The following is a 22,006-nucleotide window of genomic DNA, read 5'->3' on the forward strand; positions in this document are numbered from 1 at the left end:
CCATGTTCCAGAGGCAAATGAATCAGGTCAAGCTACCTAACTGTGTGGTGTACCTGGAAGCCCTGCAAGTACTAGTGACAGCTGGAACAACTGGAAGATTGCAGGGAGCTGATTTTGTGATAAATCTTGCAAAAAATGAGTTTGCTAAAGTCAACGGCAGGCATTGCCCAGAGTAGCAAGTGCAAGCATTGATGGATTCCCCTGTTCCCAAGACTAAATGGAAATCATGCGATTTTTGGGAACGTGTGGGTTCCACCGCAAGTTCATTCCAAACTTCAGCACTATAACTGCCCTACTAATGGGCATGTTACAAAAAAAACAAAGTTGGTGTGGTCAGAGGAGGGTACAACAGCTTTTGAGAGCTGAAAGCCATCTTAACTAACGAATCAGTGTGAGCAGTCGCAACCTTTAACACACATTCAAGGTGGTTTTGATGCTTGTGAGCTGGAGTAGATGCCATCCTGCTCCAAGGAGATGGATCCGACATTAAGAGGCCAGTTAGATATTTCTCCAAAATGTTAAACAGACACCAAAAAAAGAGACTCCACAGTGAAGAAAAGAAACTCTGGTGCTTGGAAGTATACATCCAACATGGATACATGGAGGCCTTGACTTATACTAAAGTACTTATGTGTACTCCTGAGTACCAAAGTACTTCTGAGGCTGTATAAGGCTCTGGTCAGACCCCATTTGGAGTATTGTGAACAGTTTTGGGCCCCATTTCTAAGGAAGGATGTGCTGGCCTTGGAAAGGGTCCAGAGGAGGTTCACAAGGATGATCCCTGGAATGAAGAGCTTGTCGTATGAGGAACGGTTGAGGACTCTGGGTCTGTACTCATTGGAGCATAGGAGGATGAGGGGGGATCTTATTGAAATTTACAGGATACTGCGAGGCCTGGATAGAGTGGACGTTGAGAGGATGTTTCCACTAGCAGAAAAAGCTAGAACCGGAGGGCACAACCTTAGACTAAAGGGACGATCCTTTAAAACAGAGATGAGGAGGAATTTCTTCAGCCAGAGAGTGGTGAATCTGTGGAACTCTTTGCTGCAGAAGGCTGTGGAGGCCAGGTCATTGAGTGTCTTTAAGACAGAAATAGATAGGTTCTTGATTAATAAGGGGGTCAAGGTCAAGGGTTATGGGGAAAAGGCAGGAGAGTGGGGATGAGAAAAATATCAGCCATGATTGAATGGCAGAGCAGACTCGATGGACCGAGTGGCCTAATTCTGCTCCTATGTCTCATGGCCTTATACAGACCATCAATCACTTGACCTTGCATAGAAAAATTCAAAACCAAAATATTTCGGTGGAGTTTGCTATTGCAGCCTTATCACCTGAAGATTATCCACAATACAGGGATAAACAATGTGATGACTGCTTTATTCGGATTCTAGCATAATTTAGAATTAGCTGGGTGCCAAAGCCACAATAGAGACTAGCAGTAATAAACGGGTTGAAGTGTGATTGAAAGCAAAATTCTGCAGATCCTTGAGGTCTGAAATAAAAACAGGAGTGCTGGAAAAACTGCCAGTTTGGCAGCTTTTGTGGGGAGGGAAACGGAGAAACAGAGTTAATGTTTTGAATGCAATATGATAATTGGAAGTGTGAACGGGTGTGCATGTGTTTTTATTTTATTTTCTTGTTGTAATGAAACGTTCCGACAAGTCACATTTCATTCCATGTTATATAAGGTGTCTGTGGAATTTATTTGGTCCCTTATTGGCTGCTTTCACATATTAAATGTGTTTTAGAAAAGGAACATTTCACTGAAAAATAAAGAGACTGACTAAAACTGGCTGCCAATTTGCATCTGTGTCGCCATAGACAATTTCATGGAGATATTGGGACTGTGACCCAACAGACAGTGACCTCTCTGGAGGTGTGCAAAATCTCTCTTTGATTCATCTTCCATTTGGATGAGCATTCAGGAGTTGATTGCTGGAACATTAAAAATGAATCACCTCTGCTATCACAAACTTCCTGTTTGACGTGGAGAGAAGTCATATGATGCATTTTTTTGTCTGACTGCTTAAATTTGGGATTTGGCAATGATAAGCCTTTTGGCCTTTAGGTCTTTTGCCCTCTCTCTACATTATTCCATCTCAGCTTTGAACTGTTTTGCTGAGTTAAAAGTGTCTACATTCCCACAGCAGACAGAGACTCTGTATTGAAAACCATTGGATTTCCGCAGCAGTGTTTCCAGGAGGAAAGGGACATCCAGCCACAACTTTAAACCAATGGTCTCAGCTGAAGTACCAAAGCTTCCGGATACAATCAGTGAATCTTTATTGACTTTCGATTTTTAATCTGCACTTTAACATGGCCCAGCTTAAATTTGAAATACTGTAAACTTGTGTTTTTATTTCTGCATGCCTGGGCTTTGTGTGTGTTTGCATGTATCAATGGGAAGTAGGGCATATTTGTACATTTTTAATATTTTTACAAGTGTGAGATTTAGTACAGTAAAACTAGCCCCTTTATGTTTGCCGTAACAGTAATGGTTTAATTCTTATAAACTGCACACTGTCAGGTACATACTAGGTTGGCAATACATAATCATTTTTAAAATTCAAAGTCTCTGCTGTAACCAAAAGAGGAGTGGGCAAAGAGGAAAACTAGTCTATTCCCCCATATACCCAATCTACAGTGCTGGGACAAACTTTTATAGTGTGGGTATTATTTGCATATCTGCAAGTGAAAACTAACCCAATGTAATATGTGCATCACTCTACTCAGATTTGAGTAGATTTTGTCTGATAAAATTATAAGTTTAGTTTGACATTTTTGGCTGATGTACAGAATTGTCCCACTTAATACATAATGCTTTTGCTTTTTGAAGGTGATTGAAGTGAGAAGCAAAGAAGCACCATACCTTTTGCCTGAATATATCAGAGAAAAGTATGGGTAAGAAGTTGAATTCTTGTGTTTATTTTGACCGAAGTGTGTTGTCTTTTATAAAGAAAACTGACCAGATCTATCGAAAGCTTGATTTTAATCAACGATTTAAATATAACATTAACTATAGGTAAAACTAGTGCAGTGCACAATGAGAAATTCCACTTGCATTTAGTTTTTTTTGATAAGGTATAAAGTTCTTTATGTACTTCAGTTATAGGAATAATCCTGAAGATAAGAATGTAATGATTGAATTTGGATTCAGTCCACATCGATGCAGATTTAGTTTAAATCACCTATGGATGTCCAATCATCAGATATGTTGTCAAAGGACTATGAGAACACAAAAATGATGGACTTGTAGAATGGTCAGCTGGCCTTTCAGAGCACTGAGGAGAATTAAAATGGTTTCCAAAGTATTGTAACATATGTTTGGATGGTCCCTACAAAAGTAAATAACTTTTAAGGTTGATCTCTTTTGAAATTGAAGGTCAATCTCCAGGACACTGCTGTGTGCAATCCTTGAAAGAATTCATCGTGACATTAAAAAATGTTAGCTTTTGTCATTTTAATAGAGAATTTCTCTTTACCGGATATAAAACTATCAAAATGGGGGGAAAAAATAATTTTTAACTTACAATCATGTGTCGTCATCCACTTGGGTAATGAGCCTTTTTGCTTTCCACTTGATACAGGAAAGCTATGTGACACAAAAATGGGTGTGTTGACCAATTAGTGAGTAGAATAGAGACAAGTGATGTGATGAAACCTCCCAGAAACACATTTAATCGTAGTTGGCAACCCAATCAAAAGCAAGAATTAGATGACTGTAGATATCTTGGAGGGTTTGGGAGCCGCAAGAGATTTCAGAGTTAAAGAAAAGTAAGGCCATGGGGAGAATTGAAAACAAGTATGAGAGATTTAAAATCAAGATGTTACTTAACCAGGAACCATTGTAGGCCAGTAAGCACAGGCATGATAAATGAACAGGACTTGGTGCAGGTTAGAACATGGCTAGCAGTGCTTGGATTGCCTCAAGTTTAGGGAGAGTGGAATGTGGAATACTGGTCAGGTTGCGATAGTTAGAATAGTCAAGTCCAGAGGTAACAAAGGCTTAAGGGTGTTTGTCAGTAGTTGAGCTGAGACAGGGCAAAGTTAGGTGACATTAGGGAGGTGAAAATAGTCTTGATGAGATGTGGTTAAAAATTTAACTTGGAGGCAAATGTGACAGCAAAGTTGTGCACAGTCTGGTTTAGTCTCAGACAGTTGCCAGCAAGGAAATAGTTCAGAGTGGGTACCAAAAGCAAATGCCTTTGGTTTTCATATTTAATTGGAGGAAATTTCTGCTTACTTGGGACAGGTTGATTAGGCAACAGTGGAGGAGTTGAGAGAGATGGTGACAAGAGCTGGGAGGAGTCGAGGGAGACAGAACATAGAACATTACAGCGCAGTACAGGCCCTTCGGCCCTCGATGTTGCGCCGACCAGTGGTACCAATCTAAAGCCCCTCTAATCTACACTATTCCAATATCATCCATATGTTTATCCAATAACCACTTGAACACTCTCAACGTTGACGAGTCCACCACTGCTGCAGGCAGGGCATTCCACTCCCTTACTACTCTCTAACGAAAACAACCTCAAGCCCCCCAGCCTTTCCTCATACGATTTTCCCACCAGATGGTGGCCAGAGTTGGGTGTAAAAACTGTTGCTGCTTTCAGACCATGTCACTATGCAGCAGCATGTAGCTAAGAAATTGGGGGGTGGGATGAATAAATCCTTGGAGGACACCAGAGCATCAGTATGGGAGCAGGAAGAGAAACCATTACAAGTAATATGACTAGATCGATAAGAGTGGAAGATCGGGGGCTGGTGAAAGTAGTCCCACCCAGCTGCATCAACAGTAGAGAGGTGTTGAAGGAGGAAGGTGTGGTCAACCATGTCAAAGGCAGCTGGCAAGTCAAGAAGGATGAGGAGGGATAGTTTATTTTTGTCACAGTCCAACATAAGTCAACAAAGCTTGACTGGTCTGGCTCAGCTTTAGATGATGACCTGGTTCAGTGGCCAAGGGTCAAGCCACTTTGGTGGGGACTGAAAAGAATGGCTACATCTTTCTCAGTATTTAATTGGAAGAAATTACTGCTCATCCAGAACTGAATATTGGAGAAAGCAGCATGACAAATTAAATACTGCAGGGGTCAAGAGGGGTGTTATATAAATCCAAGTTGTTGATGAGAGAGAAATGAAGCCCATTAATAACCACGGATCTTCAAAAGAGTTAAGATTCTTCGACACCCCCTTTTATTCACCTTCTGTATCCTTGTGTTCTCTAGGGAAGAGCTACAATCTAGTTAGATTCAAGAATGCCTTCTTAATCAAAAGATGTTCAGAATTTTCTGGTGTAAAGAAGTGACATCAACTCTATTCATGCAAGCTTGATTCTTAGATGTTTCGTTATAAAAATAGCATCTCTCTCTTTCTTCCAAACAGTATTCAATGCCTTAGATGTCTCTGTTTCCCTTTAAGTTACTGAACAGTAGATGTAGGTCTCTACTATAATATATATAGATATGATTTTTTGCTTTTGAACATTTTAATCACAAGCAAACTTGATCCTACTTAGTTGCTTGTATAGCTTCATACAAAATTAAAATTTAATTCAAATGTCAGTGCCTGGATTTGCCTAGCATTACTCACATAACGTGAGCTCAGATTATCATAGTTCACTGCTGTTGGCAATAGTATGGTTGCCACATTTCAATTTATCATGCTGTGGTCCAGTCTTTAACTTGGTTGTGTTCATGAATTATTTGGAATATGTTGTGCTTAAATTCAGTCACCAGCCATTAATTTATTTTGCTTTTTGTATTACTTCAATCCTTTAGCCCAAACTCAAATTTCAGAAAACTTGGAGTCGTTATTTTCATATACATGATTCTGATTGAAAATGGCCTTATTAAAAGCCCTAATTACTTTTTCTTTAAAGCTATTATCCATTCAGTTGAAGGATCCTGGTATCAACACTGAAGATTACAGATTGTGATGTGGTCACTGCAAGTTAACAATAGGAAGGCAACTGTGCATTTCTGTTCCTCACCCCACACTTCTACTTTTTGTATTCATTCATGGGATGTGGGCCTCCATGGCTAGGCCAGCATTTATTGCTCATCCCAAAATGCCCTTTAGAAGGTGATGGTGAGCTGTTGTTTTGGACATGTAGTGTAGACACGTCCACAGTGTTGTTAGGAAGGGAGTTCCAGGATTTTGATCCAGCAACAGTGAAGCAGCAGCAATATAGTTCCAAGTCAGTATGGTAGTGGTGTTTCCTTGTGCCCACTGCTCTTGTCTTTCTAAATCATATTGATCGTGGGTTTAGAAGAGCCTTGGTGAGTTCCTACTGTGCACCTGTATATCCTAACTATGTTAGGGGTTGTGGGTTTTAACCAATTTTGCTGAATTTTTGCCCATCTGATAACCCAGCAAACAAATCTTCAGTTAAAGAAGCAGGTATTGATCAGCACACAACACCAGATTTATGGTTGTTTTAAAATCACCACATACAAACTGAACTATCTGGTTTCATGACAGGTACAATAGGAGTAGCCCAGTCACTCATTGTAACCAGTGTTAACAAGTCATTCTAATTCTTTTTCAACCTTGGGACGAATTGCATGTGGCATCGCTCTTGCTTTGAGACATTTTGGTTGACTATTGGGCTTTATCTTGAGTATTATTTGAACTCCCTTCATTGAGCCAAATGTTTCTTCGAAAAAACACTTGTATTTATCCAAAAGATGTTGTTTTGGCATCAACCAATCTGTTGACAACACTCCAGCTAAACTTTATCTTCTCCAATCATGATCTCCCAAATAGAGCTAGAAAATTACCACGGAGCACATGGAGAGACAACTCTGCTGTTTGTCCACTCAACTCTACATTGACCATGATGTAACTTTTTAACAACACAGTCTCTTCCATGTATGACCTTAAAATCATATTGGCTAGTTGTAAGGAAAGATTTTTCAGCTTTTGTTTGTATGTAGCCTCAGGAATTAAAGTTACAGCAGCACCAGTTCAACCTTCATCCTAATATATTGTCCACTTAACTTCGGAATCATGCAGAATTTGTAATTTATCCTATATGGATAAGACTTTCAGTTGGAGCTGCTCTTCATATTTCTAGACATTCTCTTTTTCACGGTCGTAATTCTTTTCTTCCATGTTGTAAATTATTTTTGTAGAATGCAACTTGTCCTTTTTAAAGGTACCCAGATCATCCTCCAAAATATTCTTCTCAGGGGAAGTTGGCCTAGCCCCACAAGCTTTTGCAATGTGACCCATTTTGCTACAATTCTTGCATTGACTATCCTTGTTCCAGCATTCAGTCATTGGACAGCCCATTTTGGCACATCTATGACATGCTTGTTGCTGTTTTGACTTCTTATAGGCAGTTCTCAACTTTTATATCTTAATTCCTGAACCAAATTGTGAAGCCTCTTTGGCAACCAGTTCCATCAATACTGAAATTTCTACTACTGCCTTTAAAGTCAATGTATGTTCAGGAAGCAATCTTCCTTGATAGCCTCATTTTGGAGACCACAAACTAGATGATCGCGAAGAGAATCTTCTGATGACTCACCAAATTCACAATGTTGTGCAAGCCTCTTGTGGTTTACCACAAACTGGAGAATGCTTTCGCCTTCCACTGATTCTTTTGGTGGAACCTGAACCGCTGCACGATGATCAATGGAATTGGGGAGTAATGTACTGCAAGGATCTTCGTCAAGTCATTGTAAGTTTTGGTTCCTGGCTTTGCTGGATGAACCACGTCCCAGAGCAAATTGTGTAGGCTTTGCATCCTATTATATTGAGAAAAACTTGGATGAGTATGTACAGAGTACTGACACCACTCAGCATTGGAACTCCATGATTAATTTTCTTTGACAGGTTCCATGGATCCTAATTGACCCAACATTTCTCTTGCAGGCACTAGCAACTCGAGACTGCTTGGTTAAATATGCCAGATGCTGCCTGGAATCTCACCCTTCTCTGATCAGAAAAAGAACCCTCTTTTAAAACCACAGTTTTTTCTTACTTGGGTCTTCTTGGTACTGGCACTTTAATCTTGTGGTTGACTTTTCCCTAGCCTTACAATATGAGAGGCGTGAGGACCCACAAAATATTTTTGCTATCTTAGTATCTTTCCTCGATGATCTTGATGAAACAAAATCATGACTTAACGCCAATGTTCTTTCTGTAATGTCCTTCGTTAAGGTTTGTGGGTTTTAACAGAAAAAGAAAAGACTTGGTTTGCGCGCACAGATTCAGATAGGTTTTATTGAAAAGCTGCTCTCTGCCCTGCACAGAATATGAAACTGGAAGTAAAACAGCCAGCCAAGTGCACACCCTAATGACACCATCAAATCATGTGATCAGATCTTAAAGCAGCCTGCAATTCTTTTTAAATATATATCAGCAATGGTGGAGGTAGTGAATGTTTGTGGATGGGGTGCCAGTTATGCAGGCTACTTTGTCCTGGATGCTGTCAAGCTTCTTGAGTGTTGTTGGAGCTACACTCATCCAGGCAAGTGGAGAGTGTTCCATCACACTCCTAACTTGTTCTTAGTAGATGGTGGACAGGCTCTGGGAGTCTGGAGATGAGTTACTCACCGCAGGATTCCTCTCCTCTGACCTGCTCTTGCGTCATGGTGTACACAACATTTTAACTGTCGAGCTGAATACAATCTGCATGGTCTCTTGTTTGCCAGCCAAAGCACGTGGGACATCGGGGATCCAGGCCATTACTAGCCGGGATGTTTTAAAGATATTTTAAAGGATCCTTTTGGACCAGTTGCGGCAAGAGTAATAGCCCCATCTTTGGCTCACAAAAATACCTTTGGCCTCCTGTTGCTCTACGGCTCACCGACACAGCCTGACCCCTCGCCAATTTTGACATGTCCCAGCAATGATGGGATTCCTACCAGATTAGGTCAGAAACTGGCGTAGGGACCAGGAGCTAAAATCCAGACCTTGAGCTCTGGGAGGGATTGGACACTTCACTACTTACTTCAACCCCTGATTCCCACTTTGAGTTTAAAAAAACAGACTCTCTTCATTTAACCACTGCCTGTTGCAAAACCTGAGCTCAATGGAGTACTGATACTGTATGTTCAAAGTGCTACTAATCTGGTTAGAAGGTGCTCTTGATAATTCAGGTGGATGTGTATGGCAGTGTCCAGCCTCATTCAGCTCGTTGTTACTTGCAGGATTTTGTATGTTTGAAAAAAGAATTAACCTATATTTGGTGTGAAGCATTTGAGATGTGATTAGGTGCTATTTAAATGTTGTTTCCATCTTTTTACTGCATGTTTGTTGTATGATAATTCAGTGTTCATCACCAGATGTGTTATAATGTAGAACAGTGAGGCCTGTCATATGTTTGAGAACTCTTCTATAGAAACTCTATGCTGTTAATGCCCTATTTTTGATTGCTCACTGAATATGAATTTTGCTATGATGTATTAATGCAACAGTAGAGGTTTAAATTTGAATTCAATGAGAGAAAAGCCAGATCACCTTATAGATTTCACAAATTTCGCGGTTTGACTTTTTAAAAAAGTTTCTGTTAGCTTATTTTACACAGGAGCTTTTAGCAGTTCTGTAAAAATACTTGCTGTTAAATTTTCTAACTATTAATAGATTGCCCAAGACCCTGGAGACACAAGACAAAAGCCATCTTTTCTTGCAAAACAAGATTGCAGATGCGTTGGCTGGCAGTGGCTACAATGTCGATAGGCTATCTGTGCCCTATGTCCCCCAACCTACAGGTAGGAGTGCAATTGTTTCAATCTGAAGAATGTACAGATATACGTCTTAATGATAAGGACCAGATGCATGAAAATTATAACCACAATGCGTCATTACCAGCTGATCTTTACTTGACTTCCTGATGGACAGCAGAAAGTCTTTTCTGTTTCTGTACCACAGATTAGATTGAATCCAGAGGTTATCTCCGAATCTCCCAATAATAAATCATGTTTCCAAGAATGTTGAACATGGTTTGAAATGCCACAGCCAAGTTACTTAATCCCAGCAATTTTTCTGCAGAATGAAACCGGTGGGAATGCAGAATTCTGATTGATTCAGTAAATTTATTTAGTTGTCTACTCATTTATGATGTGAAAAAAGTACCTGCTGTTGTGATTCGAGTCTTAATGACTAGAACTGATCACTTACTTTAGCATCATCCTAAATTATGTAACAGTATTGAGGGAGTGCTACTTTAATGTCAGCCTAGATCATGTATGTGGTCTGCTCTCTTGATTAAGCTACTGTCTTTTGGGCAAGGCCTTTCCTGGATGTAAAGAATCCCATGCAGCTATTTAAAGAAGGTCTGGGGAGTTCATCAGATGTGCCAGCACCATATTCTCCTTCTACCAGCGTCACGAAAAGAGATTACCTGGTCATTTATCTGAATGCTGTTTGTGAAACTTAGCTCTAAATTAGGTACTATTTTTCACTACATTGCAACAGTGATTACAATTCAAATGTACTTTACTCGCTGCGAAGCACTTTAGGATATCCTTAGGCTTGATAAAGTACTATTTAAATGCAATGATTGGGTGGGTTTGTTGTCGGTACAGGCTCAATGGGCTGAATGGCCTCCTTCTGTACTGTGGGGTTCCTTTTTTCTAAGCATGCTCTCAGTCTTCTTCTTCCCATTCTTCTTCCCATTCTTCTTTCCATTCTTCTTTCCTTTCTCTTCGCCACTTCAATTTTCTTCTCAGTGGTGTAACTGTCCTGACTTCAGTGTTCCCTTGAATGGTTGTCATCATCTGCACTAGCAGAAATGTCCACCTAGATCAGCAGCAGATGTCACGTAGCAGTGAGAAACTAACCTCAGCAATCTGTTGTTTAACTGTACGTACACCACCTCTAACATGATTCATAGTGGAATGAAGGGCCTTGCCACTCGATATCTTGAGTTACCTCCTCTTACCTCCTCTTGGGTTGCATCAGTTTTCTGGTCAAGTTGTTATTGTGAATGGGAATTGGTCCTCAGTTGACTTACCTGGCTACATAAAGATTAAATAAAGATAGGTGCACATTATTAATTTAGTACTTGAGCTATGTCCCCTGCCTCCATGCATGATTCTTCTTTTTGGTCACTAATCAGCCCCATTCATCCTCCTACCACATTTAAACTATTTAAAATTGAAACCATCTTTTCAGCATGGAAAAATATAGCTAGGTAGCTTTTGTAGATGCCATCACTAGCAGGTTGGTATTAGTTGCTTAAATGTCATAGTAAGAGTTTTAACAACACCAGGTTAAAGTCCAACAGGTTTATTTGGTAGCAAACACCATTAGCTTTCGGAGCGCTGCTCCTTCGTCAGATGGAGTGGAAATGTGCTCTCAAACACCCATTGTTCTGGTAATTCTGAATGCTTAAAAAATACTGTTCATTATTGGTGACACCACATTGTAGGAATATGACCAAGCCGAGTATGTTTTCCCATGTAGAATAATCCAAAGGTAAATACAGATGCGCCTTTTCTTTTCGCTGTTCCTTTCTGTCTTCAAATTTACAGTCAATTCTCTAATTTGTCTCTTGTATCTAGTCCACAATCAGCTTTTTCCTTCAAGAAAGCCCAGGCATAAGTGCAGGCGGAAATCAAGAGGTAAACATTGCCTTAGGAAGAGCTGCATCATGTAAAAAGACATGGATGCACCAGTGCAATAAATATTAGTTCACTTGATTGCTGCCTTTACAGTAGTTATTAGACTTAGACAAAAAAGTGCCCCAAAAGCTGCAGCTGCTAGTGCTAGTTTTGAAGCCAAAACACTCAGGTGAGCAAAATCGCTTTTTCATATTTAATTTTACATAATGGCCTTAACAACTAGTTATTTCGAAATTTGAAAGTGACAGTAAGACTGTGGAAAAAGGTCTTCAGCTGATCATGTATTTTTCATGAAGCTTCAGAAAGATCAAATATAACATCCTATGATGTCATCAGTAAAAATATTGACTGTTTCTCCAAGATTCAACTGGTGATGATTTTACTGATACTTAACTGCAACTTTGCTGAATTTTCAAAGAGGAAATCTCGGGTCCCCAGAATGACTGGTATACCTTTTTTTGTGTGGAAGCTAGTGTCCTTAATATGTTTGTAATCAAGCAGAAAGTTAGTCTGCTTATGAAATGTGAGCAGGAGTAAACTTTTCTGCACTTTAGCACCAAATGTAACTAACTGCTCTGGGTAAGACTGCATGTCAATGTGACAATGTAGTACTATTTAGAATTGACATAGCTTTTACAATTTACTTATAATATGCTAAACAGTGAAACTGTTGATAATAAAAGGGTAAATGTTTTTTCCTCTTTTTACAATCTGTTTTTGAATTTTTTATTAGTATCTTGCAAATCGTAATTGCTGTGTTTTATAATACACATCTACTGAAATTTTAACATATTCGATGCAAAATGTTTATTTGGCCTCCTAGCCAGGACAGCTTATATTTGATACAAATATTTAATTAAATTTTTGAGTCTACAGCAACAGAAAACTTGGACTTGCAAAGCTGTTGCTTGTATTCCAGTTTTGTGGAATTATAGAATTGTTAGCACTGAAAGAAGCTGTTCAGCTTATTGTGCTAACTTTTCAACTGCTCTAATACAATTTCCCTACCTTTTTCCTGTATTATTCAATATTCCTTTTCAAATAGCCATCCAGTTCTGTTTCATAGTAATGTCTGCCCTTTGAGCCATTTGTGATAAAGTGTTCTAACAAACCATGTGGGAGAAAATATTTTTTTCTAAATTTTGCCTCCATTCTTCCAGCAATGATCTTAAGTCTGTCTCCATTCTAATGGTTGGCAATAGGTTAAAAATAAACTTTGAATCTTTAACCTTAATTTTTAGACACCCCCTCATCATTCTGATTTGATAGAAAAAAGTCTAAATTATTTTTGAACCTTTCTTCACCTTCCTGATTACTTCACCTTCTTGTGATTCTTTACTGTTGTTCTTCCTATAATGAGATTCCCAGAACTATGTACAATATACTCTGGCTTAACTAACCTCTTATACAACTATAGTATCACCCCAATGCACAAATCCCACAATCTCATTTACCTTTTTAATTACCTTTTCTACATGCAAAGATTTCTGTGTTTACACCTCTAAACAACTTTCTTTTCTGTGTAATATCTTGCTGTTTAAGATCTATTTCCTTTCACTCTACGTTTTCCCAAAATGTACTGCTTCCTACTTTGGCATTGAACTGCATCTGTCCTCTCCGTTAATGTGTCTGCTTTCCTGCAATCCCAAACATTTGCTCAGTTTGAAAAGTTCTCTAATTTGATATTGGCAAATCTCAAGATAATTTCTCTTATGCTAAGTCCAAATCATTTCCAAAAATGGAAAACAAAATGATTGCAGTGGGACATACCAGACCCCACATCCTAATGATCCACAGAACAACTGTTCCTACTCTGTTCTCTATCCATGCACATAATCCCTTAAGATATCAGCCTTAATTTGCATATACCTCTTCAGTAGCACTTTTTTATTGAACATTTCAAAATTTCTTTACCCAACATCTGTTGTATTTACTATTGTTTGACTTTTTTTTTTGCAAAATAAATTCAACCTTGAAATGTAGACTAATCTTTTCTCTAGAATTTGACAACCTGTTGTCTGGTTTTTAAGATTTTGGGCAGATTCGATTTTTCTTTGTCAATATAGTATTTAAAGCCTTTTTTGGAATAGTTATTAAATCAGTTGTTTTAACCCATCTATTTTTCTCCATGTAATGAAATCCTTTGTGGGCATATTTTCTAATAACACAAAGCTATGAGAAGACAGCATTGGTTTAATTATGATATATTCTCGAGGCTTGTCAGTCGGGACTGTTAAGTGTTTTGCAACTTTTTTGCAGCAAAGAAGCATGTTCATCATATGCAGACTTTTGTTCTGCACAATAAGCTTCTGATAGGTACATGGTGAAGAGCTACTTTTTTTTACAGTATATCAGTCATGCAAAATGTCTCATTTAGTGTGTACTGAACGTGTCATTTCAGGTGTTATAATTAAAGACAACATTGAGAATTCATAAATTTTTGGGTTAAGTAATTTGAAGCATTGCCATACCCTACATAAATTGCAAACGCCCCACATGTCATGCAGTTTGGCACCCAATTCTCTCTTTTGCGCCCTTAGAAAAACTGAAACCATCAAATTACTTTTTTTTGGGTGGATCTGAGTGACAAATCGCTGCCCTTATTCAAGATTCTGTATTCTACTCTACAAGGTGCATTTTGCATTATTTTGTAATATTTTAAACTCTGGTTATTGGATATATTCAACTTTTAAGAAATCCTAAACATTCAGCTGCTGAGATGAATGTTGAAAATCTACTTCACTTTGAATAACAGGTTTTCAAACAATGATTTCAGAAGACACTGATAGCCGTATGTGGGCTTTTGATGATATCTCAGGTTTGAATATGGACTGTGTTGCCTCTACCTGTGTGCAGTTATTTATAAGAGAACAAACGGGCTTGGAATATGAAAATATTTTTGTGATATGGTTGGTGATTGTTTTTTTGAATCTAACTTTTTCGAGAAGATTTGACAAAGCAAAAGTTATTCATAAATACTATGCCACTGAAGTTGCAACACTGTGCAGTTGCTTTGAAACCGACCTGCACTTTGGTTGTGAGTTTTTGCATTAAAATCAATGCAATTCATTTGTGCAATGTCCAAGATCTGTCAGTGCAAGTGTGCAAGATTGTGCTATGAAAAGGGTGAGGTGCCTTCCCTTTCAAATTCTCTCACTACTGTTTTGACTCCCTTCATGAAAAATTGTTTTCATTTTAAATTTCACATGTAAATGTACATTTTGCTGCACGTTTGCTTGAAGTCATATTAAAAATAGTAAAGTTTTAAATAAATCCAATACTTCACATAAAGCACTGTCGGCATGGAATGTCGGGAGAAACTACAACAGTTTTTATCATTTAAATGTAGTTGCTGTTGCTTGAATAGGAAGGAGGCATGTAACAGTCACTGACAAATTCGTAGTTTGGATGGTTTTCTTCGCCAGCTGAAGAAAGTCAGCTGGAGAACACTCTGATTATGAACAGTTGATCCAAGTCCAAAAAAAATGCAGCTTGTTCCAATGTGACAGATACAAGTCTCTCAATTCTGAAAGGTATCTTGCATTGCAATATTTATAAAGTGTATCGAGCATTTGGAGGATGCCACCGGCATCAATTTTCATACAGGGCTTAGGGCTTTCGCTTTTGTATGCATACCGGTTATAAGTGCTCATCGTTAGGAACCAGAATATTCTGAATCCAGAATATTTTAAAATAATATTGCAGCATTTTTGATGGAGTACTTCTAATCATAAATAATTTCCTGGGAAAAGCAACAGTGTCCTTTTTATTTAATCGACGCTTCAAGAAAGTGAGAGAATTCTGGGAAATTCTTCCATGAACCCCAGAAATTATCAAAAATTCCAGAAGGCCACGATGAGCATTAGGCCCATCACCCAACATCCATTTACCTTTTCATGCTCAACCAGGAACTCATCCAGTTTATTTTTGGGGGTTTGCACCCTGTTTGAGTTCACAACATAGTCCCATAGAACATGACAGCGCAGTACAGGCCCTTCGGCCCTCGATGTTGCGCCAACCAGTGGAACCAATCTAAAGCCCCTCTAATGTACACTATTCCAATATCATCCATATGTTTATCCAATAACCATTTGAATGCTCTTAATGTTGACGAGTCCACTACTGCTGCAGGCAGGGCATTCCACACCCTTACTACTCTCTGAGTAAAGAACCTACCTCTAACATCTGTCTCTCTCTCACCCCTCAATTTAAAGCTACGTCCCCTCGTGCTAGCCAACACCATCCGAGGAAAAAGGCTCTCACTATGCACCCTATCTAATCCTCTGATCATCTTGTATGCCTCGATTAAGTCACCTCTTAACCTTCTCTCTAACGAAAACAACCTCAAGCCCCTCAGCCTTTCCTCATACGATTTTCCCACCATACCAGGCAACATCCTGGTAAATCTCCTCTGCACCCTTTCCAACACTTCCACATCTTTCCTATAATACGGCGACCAGAACTGTACGCAATACTCCAAATGCGGCCGCACCAGAGTTTTGTACAGTTGCAGCATGACCTCCTGGCTCCGAAACTCAATCCCTCTCCCAATAAAAGCTAACACACCGTACGCCTTCTTAAAAGCCCTATCAACCTGGATGCCAACTTTCAGGCATCTATGCACATGGACACCCAGATCCCTCTGTTCATCCACACGACCAAGTATCTTACCATTAGCCCAGTACTCTGTATTCCTGTTACTCCTTCCAAAGTGAATCACCTCTCACTTTTCCGCATTAAACTCCATTTGCCACCTCTCAGCCCAGCTCTGCAGCCTATCTATGTCCCTCTGTAACCTGCCACTTCCCTCCGCACTGTCTACAACTCCACCGACTTTAGTGTCATCCGCAAATTTACTAATCCATCCTTCCACGCCCTCATCCGGGTCATTAATAAAAATGACAAACAGCAGTGGCCCCAAAACAGATCCCTGCGGCATACCACTAGTAACTGAACTCAAGGATGAATATTTCCCATCAACCACCACCCTTTGTTTTCTTACAGCTAGCCAATTCTTGATCCAAACCACTAAATCACCCTCAATCCCATGTGTCTGTATTTTCTGCAAATGCTTACCATGGGGAACCTTATCAAACGCTTTGCTGAAATCCATATACACCACATCAACCGCTTTACCCTCATCCACCTCTTTGGTCACCTTCTCAAAGAACTCAATAAGGTTTGTGAGGCACGACCTACCCTTCGCAAAACTGTGCTGACTATCCCTAATCAAATTATTCCTTTCTAAGTGATTATAAATCCTATCTCTTCTAATCCTTTCCAATACTTTGCCCACAACAGAAGTAAGGCTCACCGGTCTATAATTACCAGGGTTGTCCCTACTCCCCTTATTGAACAAGGGGACAACATTTGCTATCCTCCAGTCTTTTGGCACTGTTCCTGTAGACAATGACGACACAAAGATCAAAGCCAAAGGCTCTGCAATCTCCTTCCTAGCCTCCCAGAGAATCCTAGGATAAATCCCATCTGGCCCAGGGGACTTATCTATTTTTACCCTTTCCAGAATTGCTAACACCTCCTCCTTATGAACATCAATCCCATCCGGTCCAACAGCCTGCATCTCAGTACTCCCCTCGACAACACTGTCCCTCTCCAGTGTGAATACCGACGAAAAATATTCATTTAGTGCCTCGCCTATCTCTTCAGACTCCACGCACAACTTCCCACTTCTGTCCTTGACTGGCCCTAATCTTACCCTAGTCATTCTTTTACTCCTGACATACCTATAGAAAGCTTTAGGGTTTTCTTTGATCCTACCTGCCAAAGACTTCTCATGTCCCCTCCTGGCTCTTAATTCTTTCTTTAGGTCCATCCTGGCTAACTTGTAACTCTCAAGCGCCCTAACTGAGCCTTCACGTCTCAGCTTAACATAAGTCTCCTTCTTCCTCTTCACAAGAGATTCAACCTCCTTAGTAAACCACGGTTCCCTCACACGTCTGCTTCCTCCCTGCCTGACAGGTACATATTTATCAAGGACGCGTAGTATCTGTTCCTTGAACAAGTTCACATTACAATTGTGCCCATCCCCTGCAGTTTCCTTCCCCAACCTATGCCAGCTAAATCTCGCCTAACCGCATCATAATTTCCTTTCCCCCAGCTATAACTCTTGCCCTTTGGTATATACCTATCCTTTTCCATTGCTAAAGTAAACGTAATCGAATTGTGGTCACTGTCACCAAAGTGCTCCCTTACCTCCAAATCTAACACCTGGCCTGGTTCATTACCCAGTACCAAATCCAATGTGGCCTCGCCTCTTGGTCTATCTACATACTGCGTCAGGAAGCCTTCCTGCACATATTGGACAAAAACCGACCCCTCTAAAGCACTCGAACTATAGCTTTTCCAGTCAATATTTGTAAAGTTCAAGTCCCCCAGTACAACTACCCTGTTACTTTCAATGGCCAATGATCTTTTGCACAAATAAAAGGATGGCTGGCCTAATTCTGTGCTTGTGCATCTTTTATCCCATTGTTCTCCCTAATTTACCTGATTCAATAATGTATCCACATGAGCGCAAGCTTGTCTCTTTTTTTTAAAGTTTATTTATTAGTATCACAAGTAGGCTTACATTAACACTGCAATGAAGTTACTATGAAAATCCCCTCGTCACCTGTTCGGGTACACTGAGGGAAGATTTAGCATGGTCAATGCACCTAACCAGCACATCTTTCGGATTGTGGGAGGACACCGGAGCACCTGGAGGAAACCCATGCAGACACGGAGAACGTACAAACTCCACACAGTCACCCAAGCCGGAATTAAACCTGGGTTCCCGGTGCTGTGAAGCAGTAGTGCTAACCACTGTGCCACCATGCCACCCCTCAGTCATATCCCTCCTCACAGGTCTTTACCAAGACCCAATTTTTTAATTGGGTTAACTTGAGTGGCTTTCCTCTGTACCTTTTCCAGAGTCTTCATATTGCCCACCATGTAAAAGGAACTAAAAACCAACATATTCTGACCAAAGATTTCCACAAACACCACAGTGTTTTTTTAAATATTGGGTAGTCTTAATAGTACACCTGATACATTTGATTTGATTTATTATTGTCACATTTATTCACATACAGTGAAAAGTATTGTTTCTTGCATGCTATACAGACAAAGCATACCATTCCACATACTAATTAACTTTGCATTCCAGCAAGCTTAATGCTTAACGCAGTTTTGTAGTCTTGTTTTCCATCTGTGAAAAGGCAACTTGCAACATTTGGCACTCGGAAACTTCTTTGACCTTGCAAAGCATGCTGGTAAATTTGGTCTGGCTTCTGTAGAACTGGCGCTTCTCATCTCATCTTGGTGCTCCCATGTTGAACAAATTTCCCAAGCCTCGACCACAAGTTAACAAAATATTGGAGAATATTAGTTTCATATATATTACCGTTTCTTATACCCGCTCTCTCTCTATTTCCACCTACACCCCCTCTGCTATCCCCCCCCCCCCTTTTTTTCTTTCTGTGACAACAGTGCAAGCAGGTTTTAAGAAAATGACTTTTCAGTATTGATGTTGGCATCATAGAGGCTTACTCTTTCAGGCTCAATTTTGAGTCCCCAATACCCAATAGGTTAAGCACCTACTCACAAGAGGTGACTTTGTCCTGCTGAACTTTCCTGCCTAGCATTTTAATTTTTATTCACTGACACACCTCTAATGAGCGTTTTTATGTAATCAGTATTGATATATAAATTATTGGATATTTCAATCATCTACAAAAGAGCCTCATAAAAGTTCTCTTCATTGGGATAATTTCCCATTTTTTGCTGGCTGGATTGGGGGCTGGTTATAGGAAAAGGAGACTAGCAAGAAAATGCTAATCTTTAAAGTTAAATTTGGTTATGTGATTTGAAATGCATTGTTTTTGTCTGGCCTAACCAAGCCCAGTTTGTGGTAGTGTGTGCAGTTTTCTTTATATTTGGTGTTCATAGTTTTTAACCAGTTTCCTCCTCGTCTCCTTGCTATCTGTTTCTCAAGAAAGCAGCGAGACCTACTTTGCTTGAAATAATTAATGCCATGCTGTGTTGTGTTCTAATGATTGAGGCATTGATATGCTTTGTAGGATTACTCAGTAGAAGGTTTTATAGTACTGTACCTAGACTGTTGAAGTTTTTTTTATATTTTAAACCGGACCCATGGACAACACTTGTTAACAGAACTGACTCCTAACCATTTTGTAATCTGGGACATTCGCATGTTCTCCTGCATATAAACCAGAACAGTGGTAAAATCGGACATTTTACCTTTCATGGATTATTGTTCAATATTTTAATCTTAAAAGATCATCTCGCCAACTCATCTGTACGTTTTGACTGATGTTTATAAAAGCTTGCTTCTTACAAAAATATGAACTTTTATTTTGTTTGTTTATTGTTACTTATTTTAGATGAAGACAGAATATCCAGAAGGAAGAGCGTTGTTGACACTGTGTCTATCCAAGTTGACCTTCTCGGTGTCAGTGTACAACAGGATAAGGTAACACAACCTTTTACTTTTATAGTTGCAGTAGATGGCAGACTCCTTATAGCCTTCTGCCAGTAGTGCTACTTTGTGCAAAAGTCTCCTGTATTCCATATAATATGAATATCTTTTGAGTAAATTCAGTGCACTCCACCATACAGCCTATATCTGTAGGAGGCATGCATTTAATTTGTGTTGGAGCTATATTTTACTATAGGAATAGGGAATCTAGCATTTGCATTTAAATGTTTTATGGAAGTCTGCTCATACAGTATACACTGGAAGAACAGCTAATTCTGAATGAGGTTGATCTTATTTTGAAACCCATGCAATCTTAAGTGTATTTGTGTTGTGGTTGTTGTTCCTGTATCGGTCTTTAAAGTGCATTGCAAATTTAGCCACTTTTGTTTAGTATTGTTTCATTACTGAACTATCCACCTGATAGGATTATGTTCTTCTGGGGTGAGTCTGATTTATGTTGCCTTCAATCTTTTTCACCTGTTTCTTTTCTCCTTTCCTCTTTGTGGGCCAAGCAAATTCCTCAGCTTAAGACCAGATTCCTTTCATGCATAATTTGTTTGATTGGTCTCCCTCTCCCCACATGATTGAAATGGGCAATTGTGCAGTGTAGGGGTTTGGACTTGCACCCATCAATCCACAGTTTTGTGCACAAGTGGTTACCAATTTTATGATAAACCAATTTAATACATCTTTAATTATGTATTTGCAGTCCAATAACTTCAATGCTCGTTTTAACTCCCACAGACGAAGATGGTTGAAGAAATCACATTTGAAACTCTGAAGAAAGCAATAGGTATGGATAATAAGTTGGATTCAAAGAAGTAAAACAACACTCTTTAAACAGTAGCAAGGCGCAGTGTAGTATGTTGGTGGGTGAATAAGTGTCATGAATGTAGTCTTTGCGATATATAACCTTCGAACTGCACAATTGAGTTTGATTCCTAATCCTCCATAAGAGAGCTTGGGACTGATTTTAATTCACACAAAACTCATCCGTTTGGGCAGAATTAAAATCTGGTTGAATGTTTCTTGAGCTTTATGTTCTTTTTCCCTTGTTAAATTAACACCGGTTTGCACAATATTTTATTTAACAAATGCCATGCAATATTTAATTTGTTGTAAGAAGGTATTCTGAGAGACAGGATCTATAGGCATTTAGAGAGGCAAGGACTGATTAGGGACAGTCAGCATGGTTTTGTGAGTGGAAAATCATGTCTCACAAATTTGATTGAGTTTTTTGAAGGGGTAGCCAAGAAGGTAGATGAGAGCAGTCGACATTGTCTACATGGACTTTAGCAAGGCCTTTGACAAGGTACCGCATGGTAGGTTGTTGCATAAGGTTAAGTCCCACAGGATCCAGGGTGAGGTAGCCAATTGGCTACAAAATTGGCTTGATCACAGAATGGTTGTAGAGGGTTATTTTTCAAACTGGAGGCCTGTGACCAGCGATGTGCCTCAGGGATTGGTTTGGGTCCACTGTTATTTGACATTTATATTAATGATTTGGATGAGAATTTAGGAGGCATGGTTAGTAAGTTGCAGATGACATCAAGATTGGTGACATAGTGGACAGTGAAGAAGGTTATCTAGGATTGCAACGGGATCTTGATCAATTGGGCCAGTGGGCTGGTGAATGGCAGATGGAGTTTAATTTGGATAAATGCGAGGTGATGCATTTTGGTAGATCGAGCCAGCGCAGGACTTACTCAGTTAATGGTAGGGCATTGGGGAAGAGTTATAGAACAAAAAGATCAAGGGGTACAGGTTCATAGATCCTTGAAAGTGGAGTCACAGGTGGACAAGGTGGTGAAGAAGGCATTCGGCATGCTTGGTTTCATTGGTCAGAACATTGAATACAGGAGTTGGGACGTTTTGTTGAAGTTATACAAGACATTGGTAAGGCCACACTTGGAATACTGTGTGCAGCTCTGGTCAC

The 22,006-nt window shown here is 39.5% G+C and overlaps 1 protein-coding gene across 3 annotated transcripts in view; it reads left to right on the top strand.

The window, feature by feature from the left end:
• The window catches only part of efr3a (EFR3 homolog A (S. cerevisiae)), a 178,053-nt gene that overhangs the window by 143,865 nt on the left and 12,182 nt on the right, over positions 1-22,006 (top strand). For all 3 annotated transcript variants that reach the window (XM_078216096.1, XM_078216094.1, XM_078216095.1), the window contains 4 exons: positions 2,837-2,901; positions 9,592-9,719; positions 19,976-20,064; positions 20,815-20,863. In XM_078216096.1, coding sequence (XP_078072222.1) covers positions 2,837-2,901; positions 9,592-9,719; positions 19,976-20,064; positions 20,815-20,863 — 331 coding nt within the window. The remainder of the gene's footprint in view (positions 1-2,836; positions 2,902-9,591; positions 9,720-19,975; positions 20,065-20,814; positions 20,864-22,006) is intronic.

This window comes from Mustelus asterias, chromosome 7 (assembly GCF_964213995.1).
Source record: "Mustelus asterias chromosome 7, sMusAst1.hap1.1, whole genome shotgun sequence".
In the NCBI taxonomy this organism is placed as follows: Eukaryota; Metazoa; Chordata; class Chondrichthyes; order Carcharhiniformes; family Triakidae; genus Mustelus; species Mustelus asterias.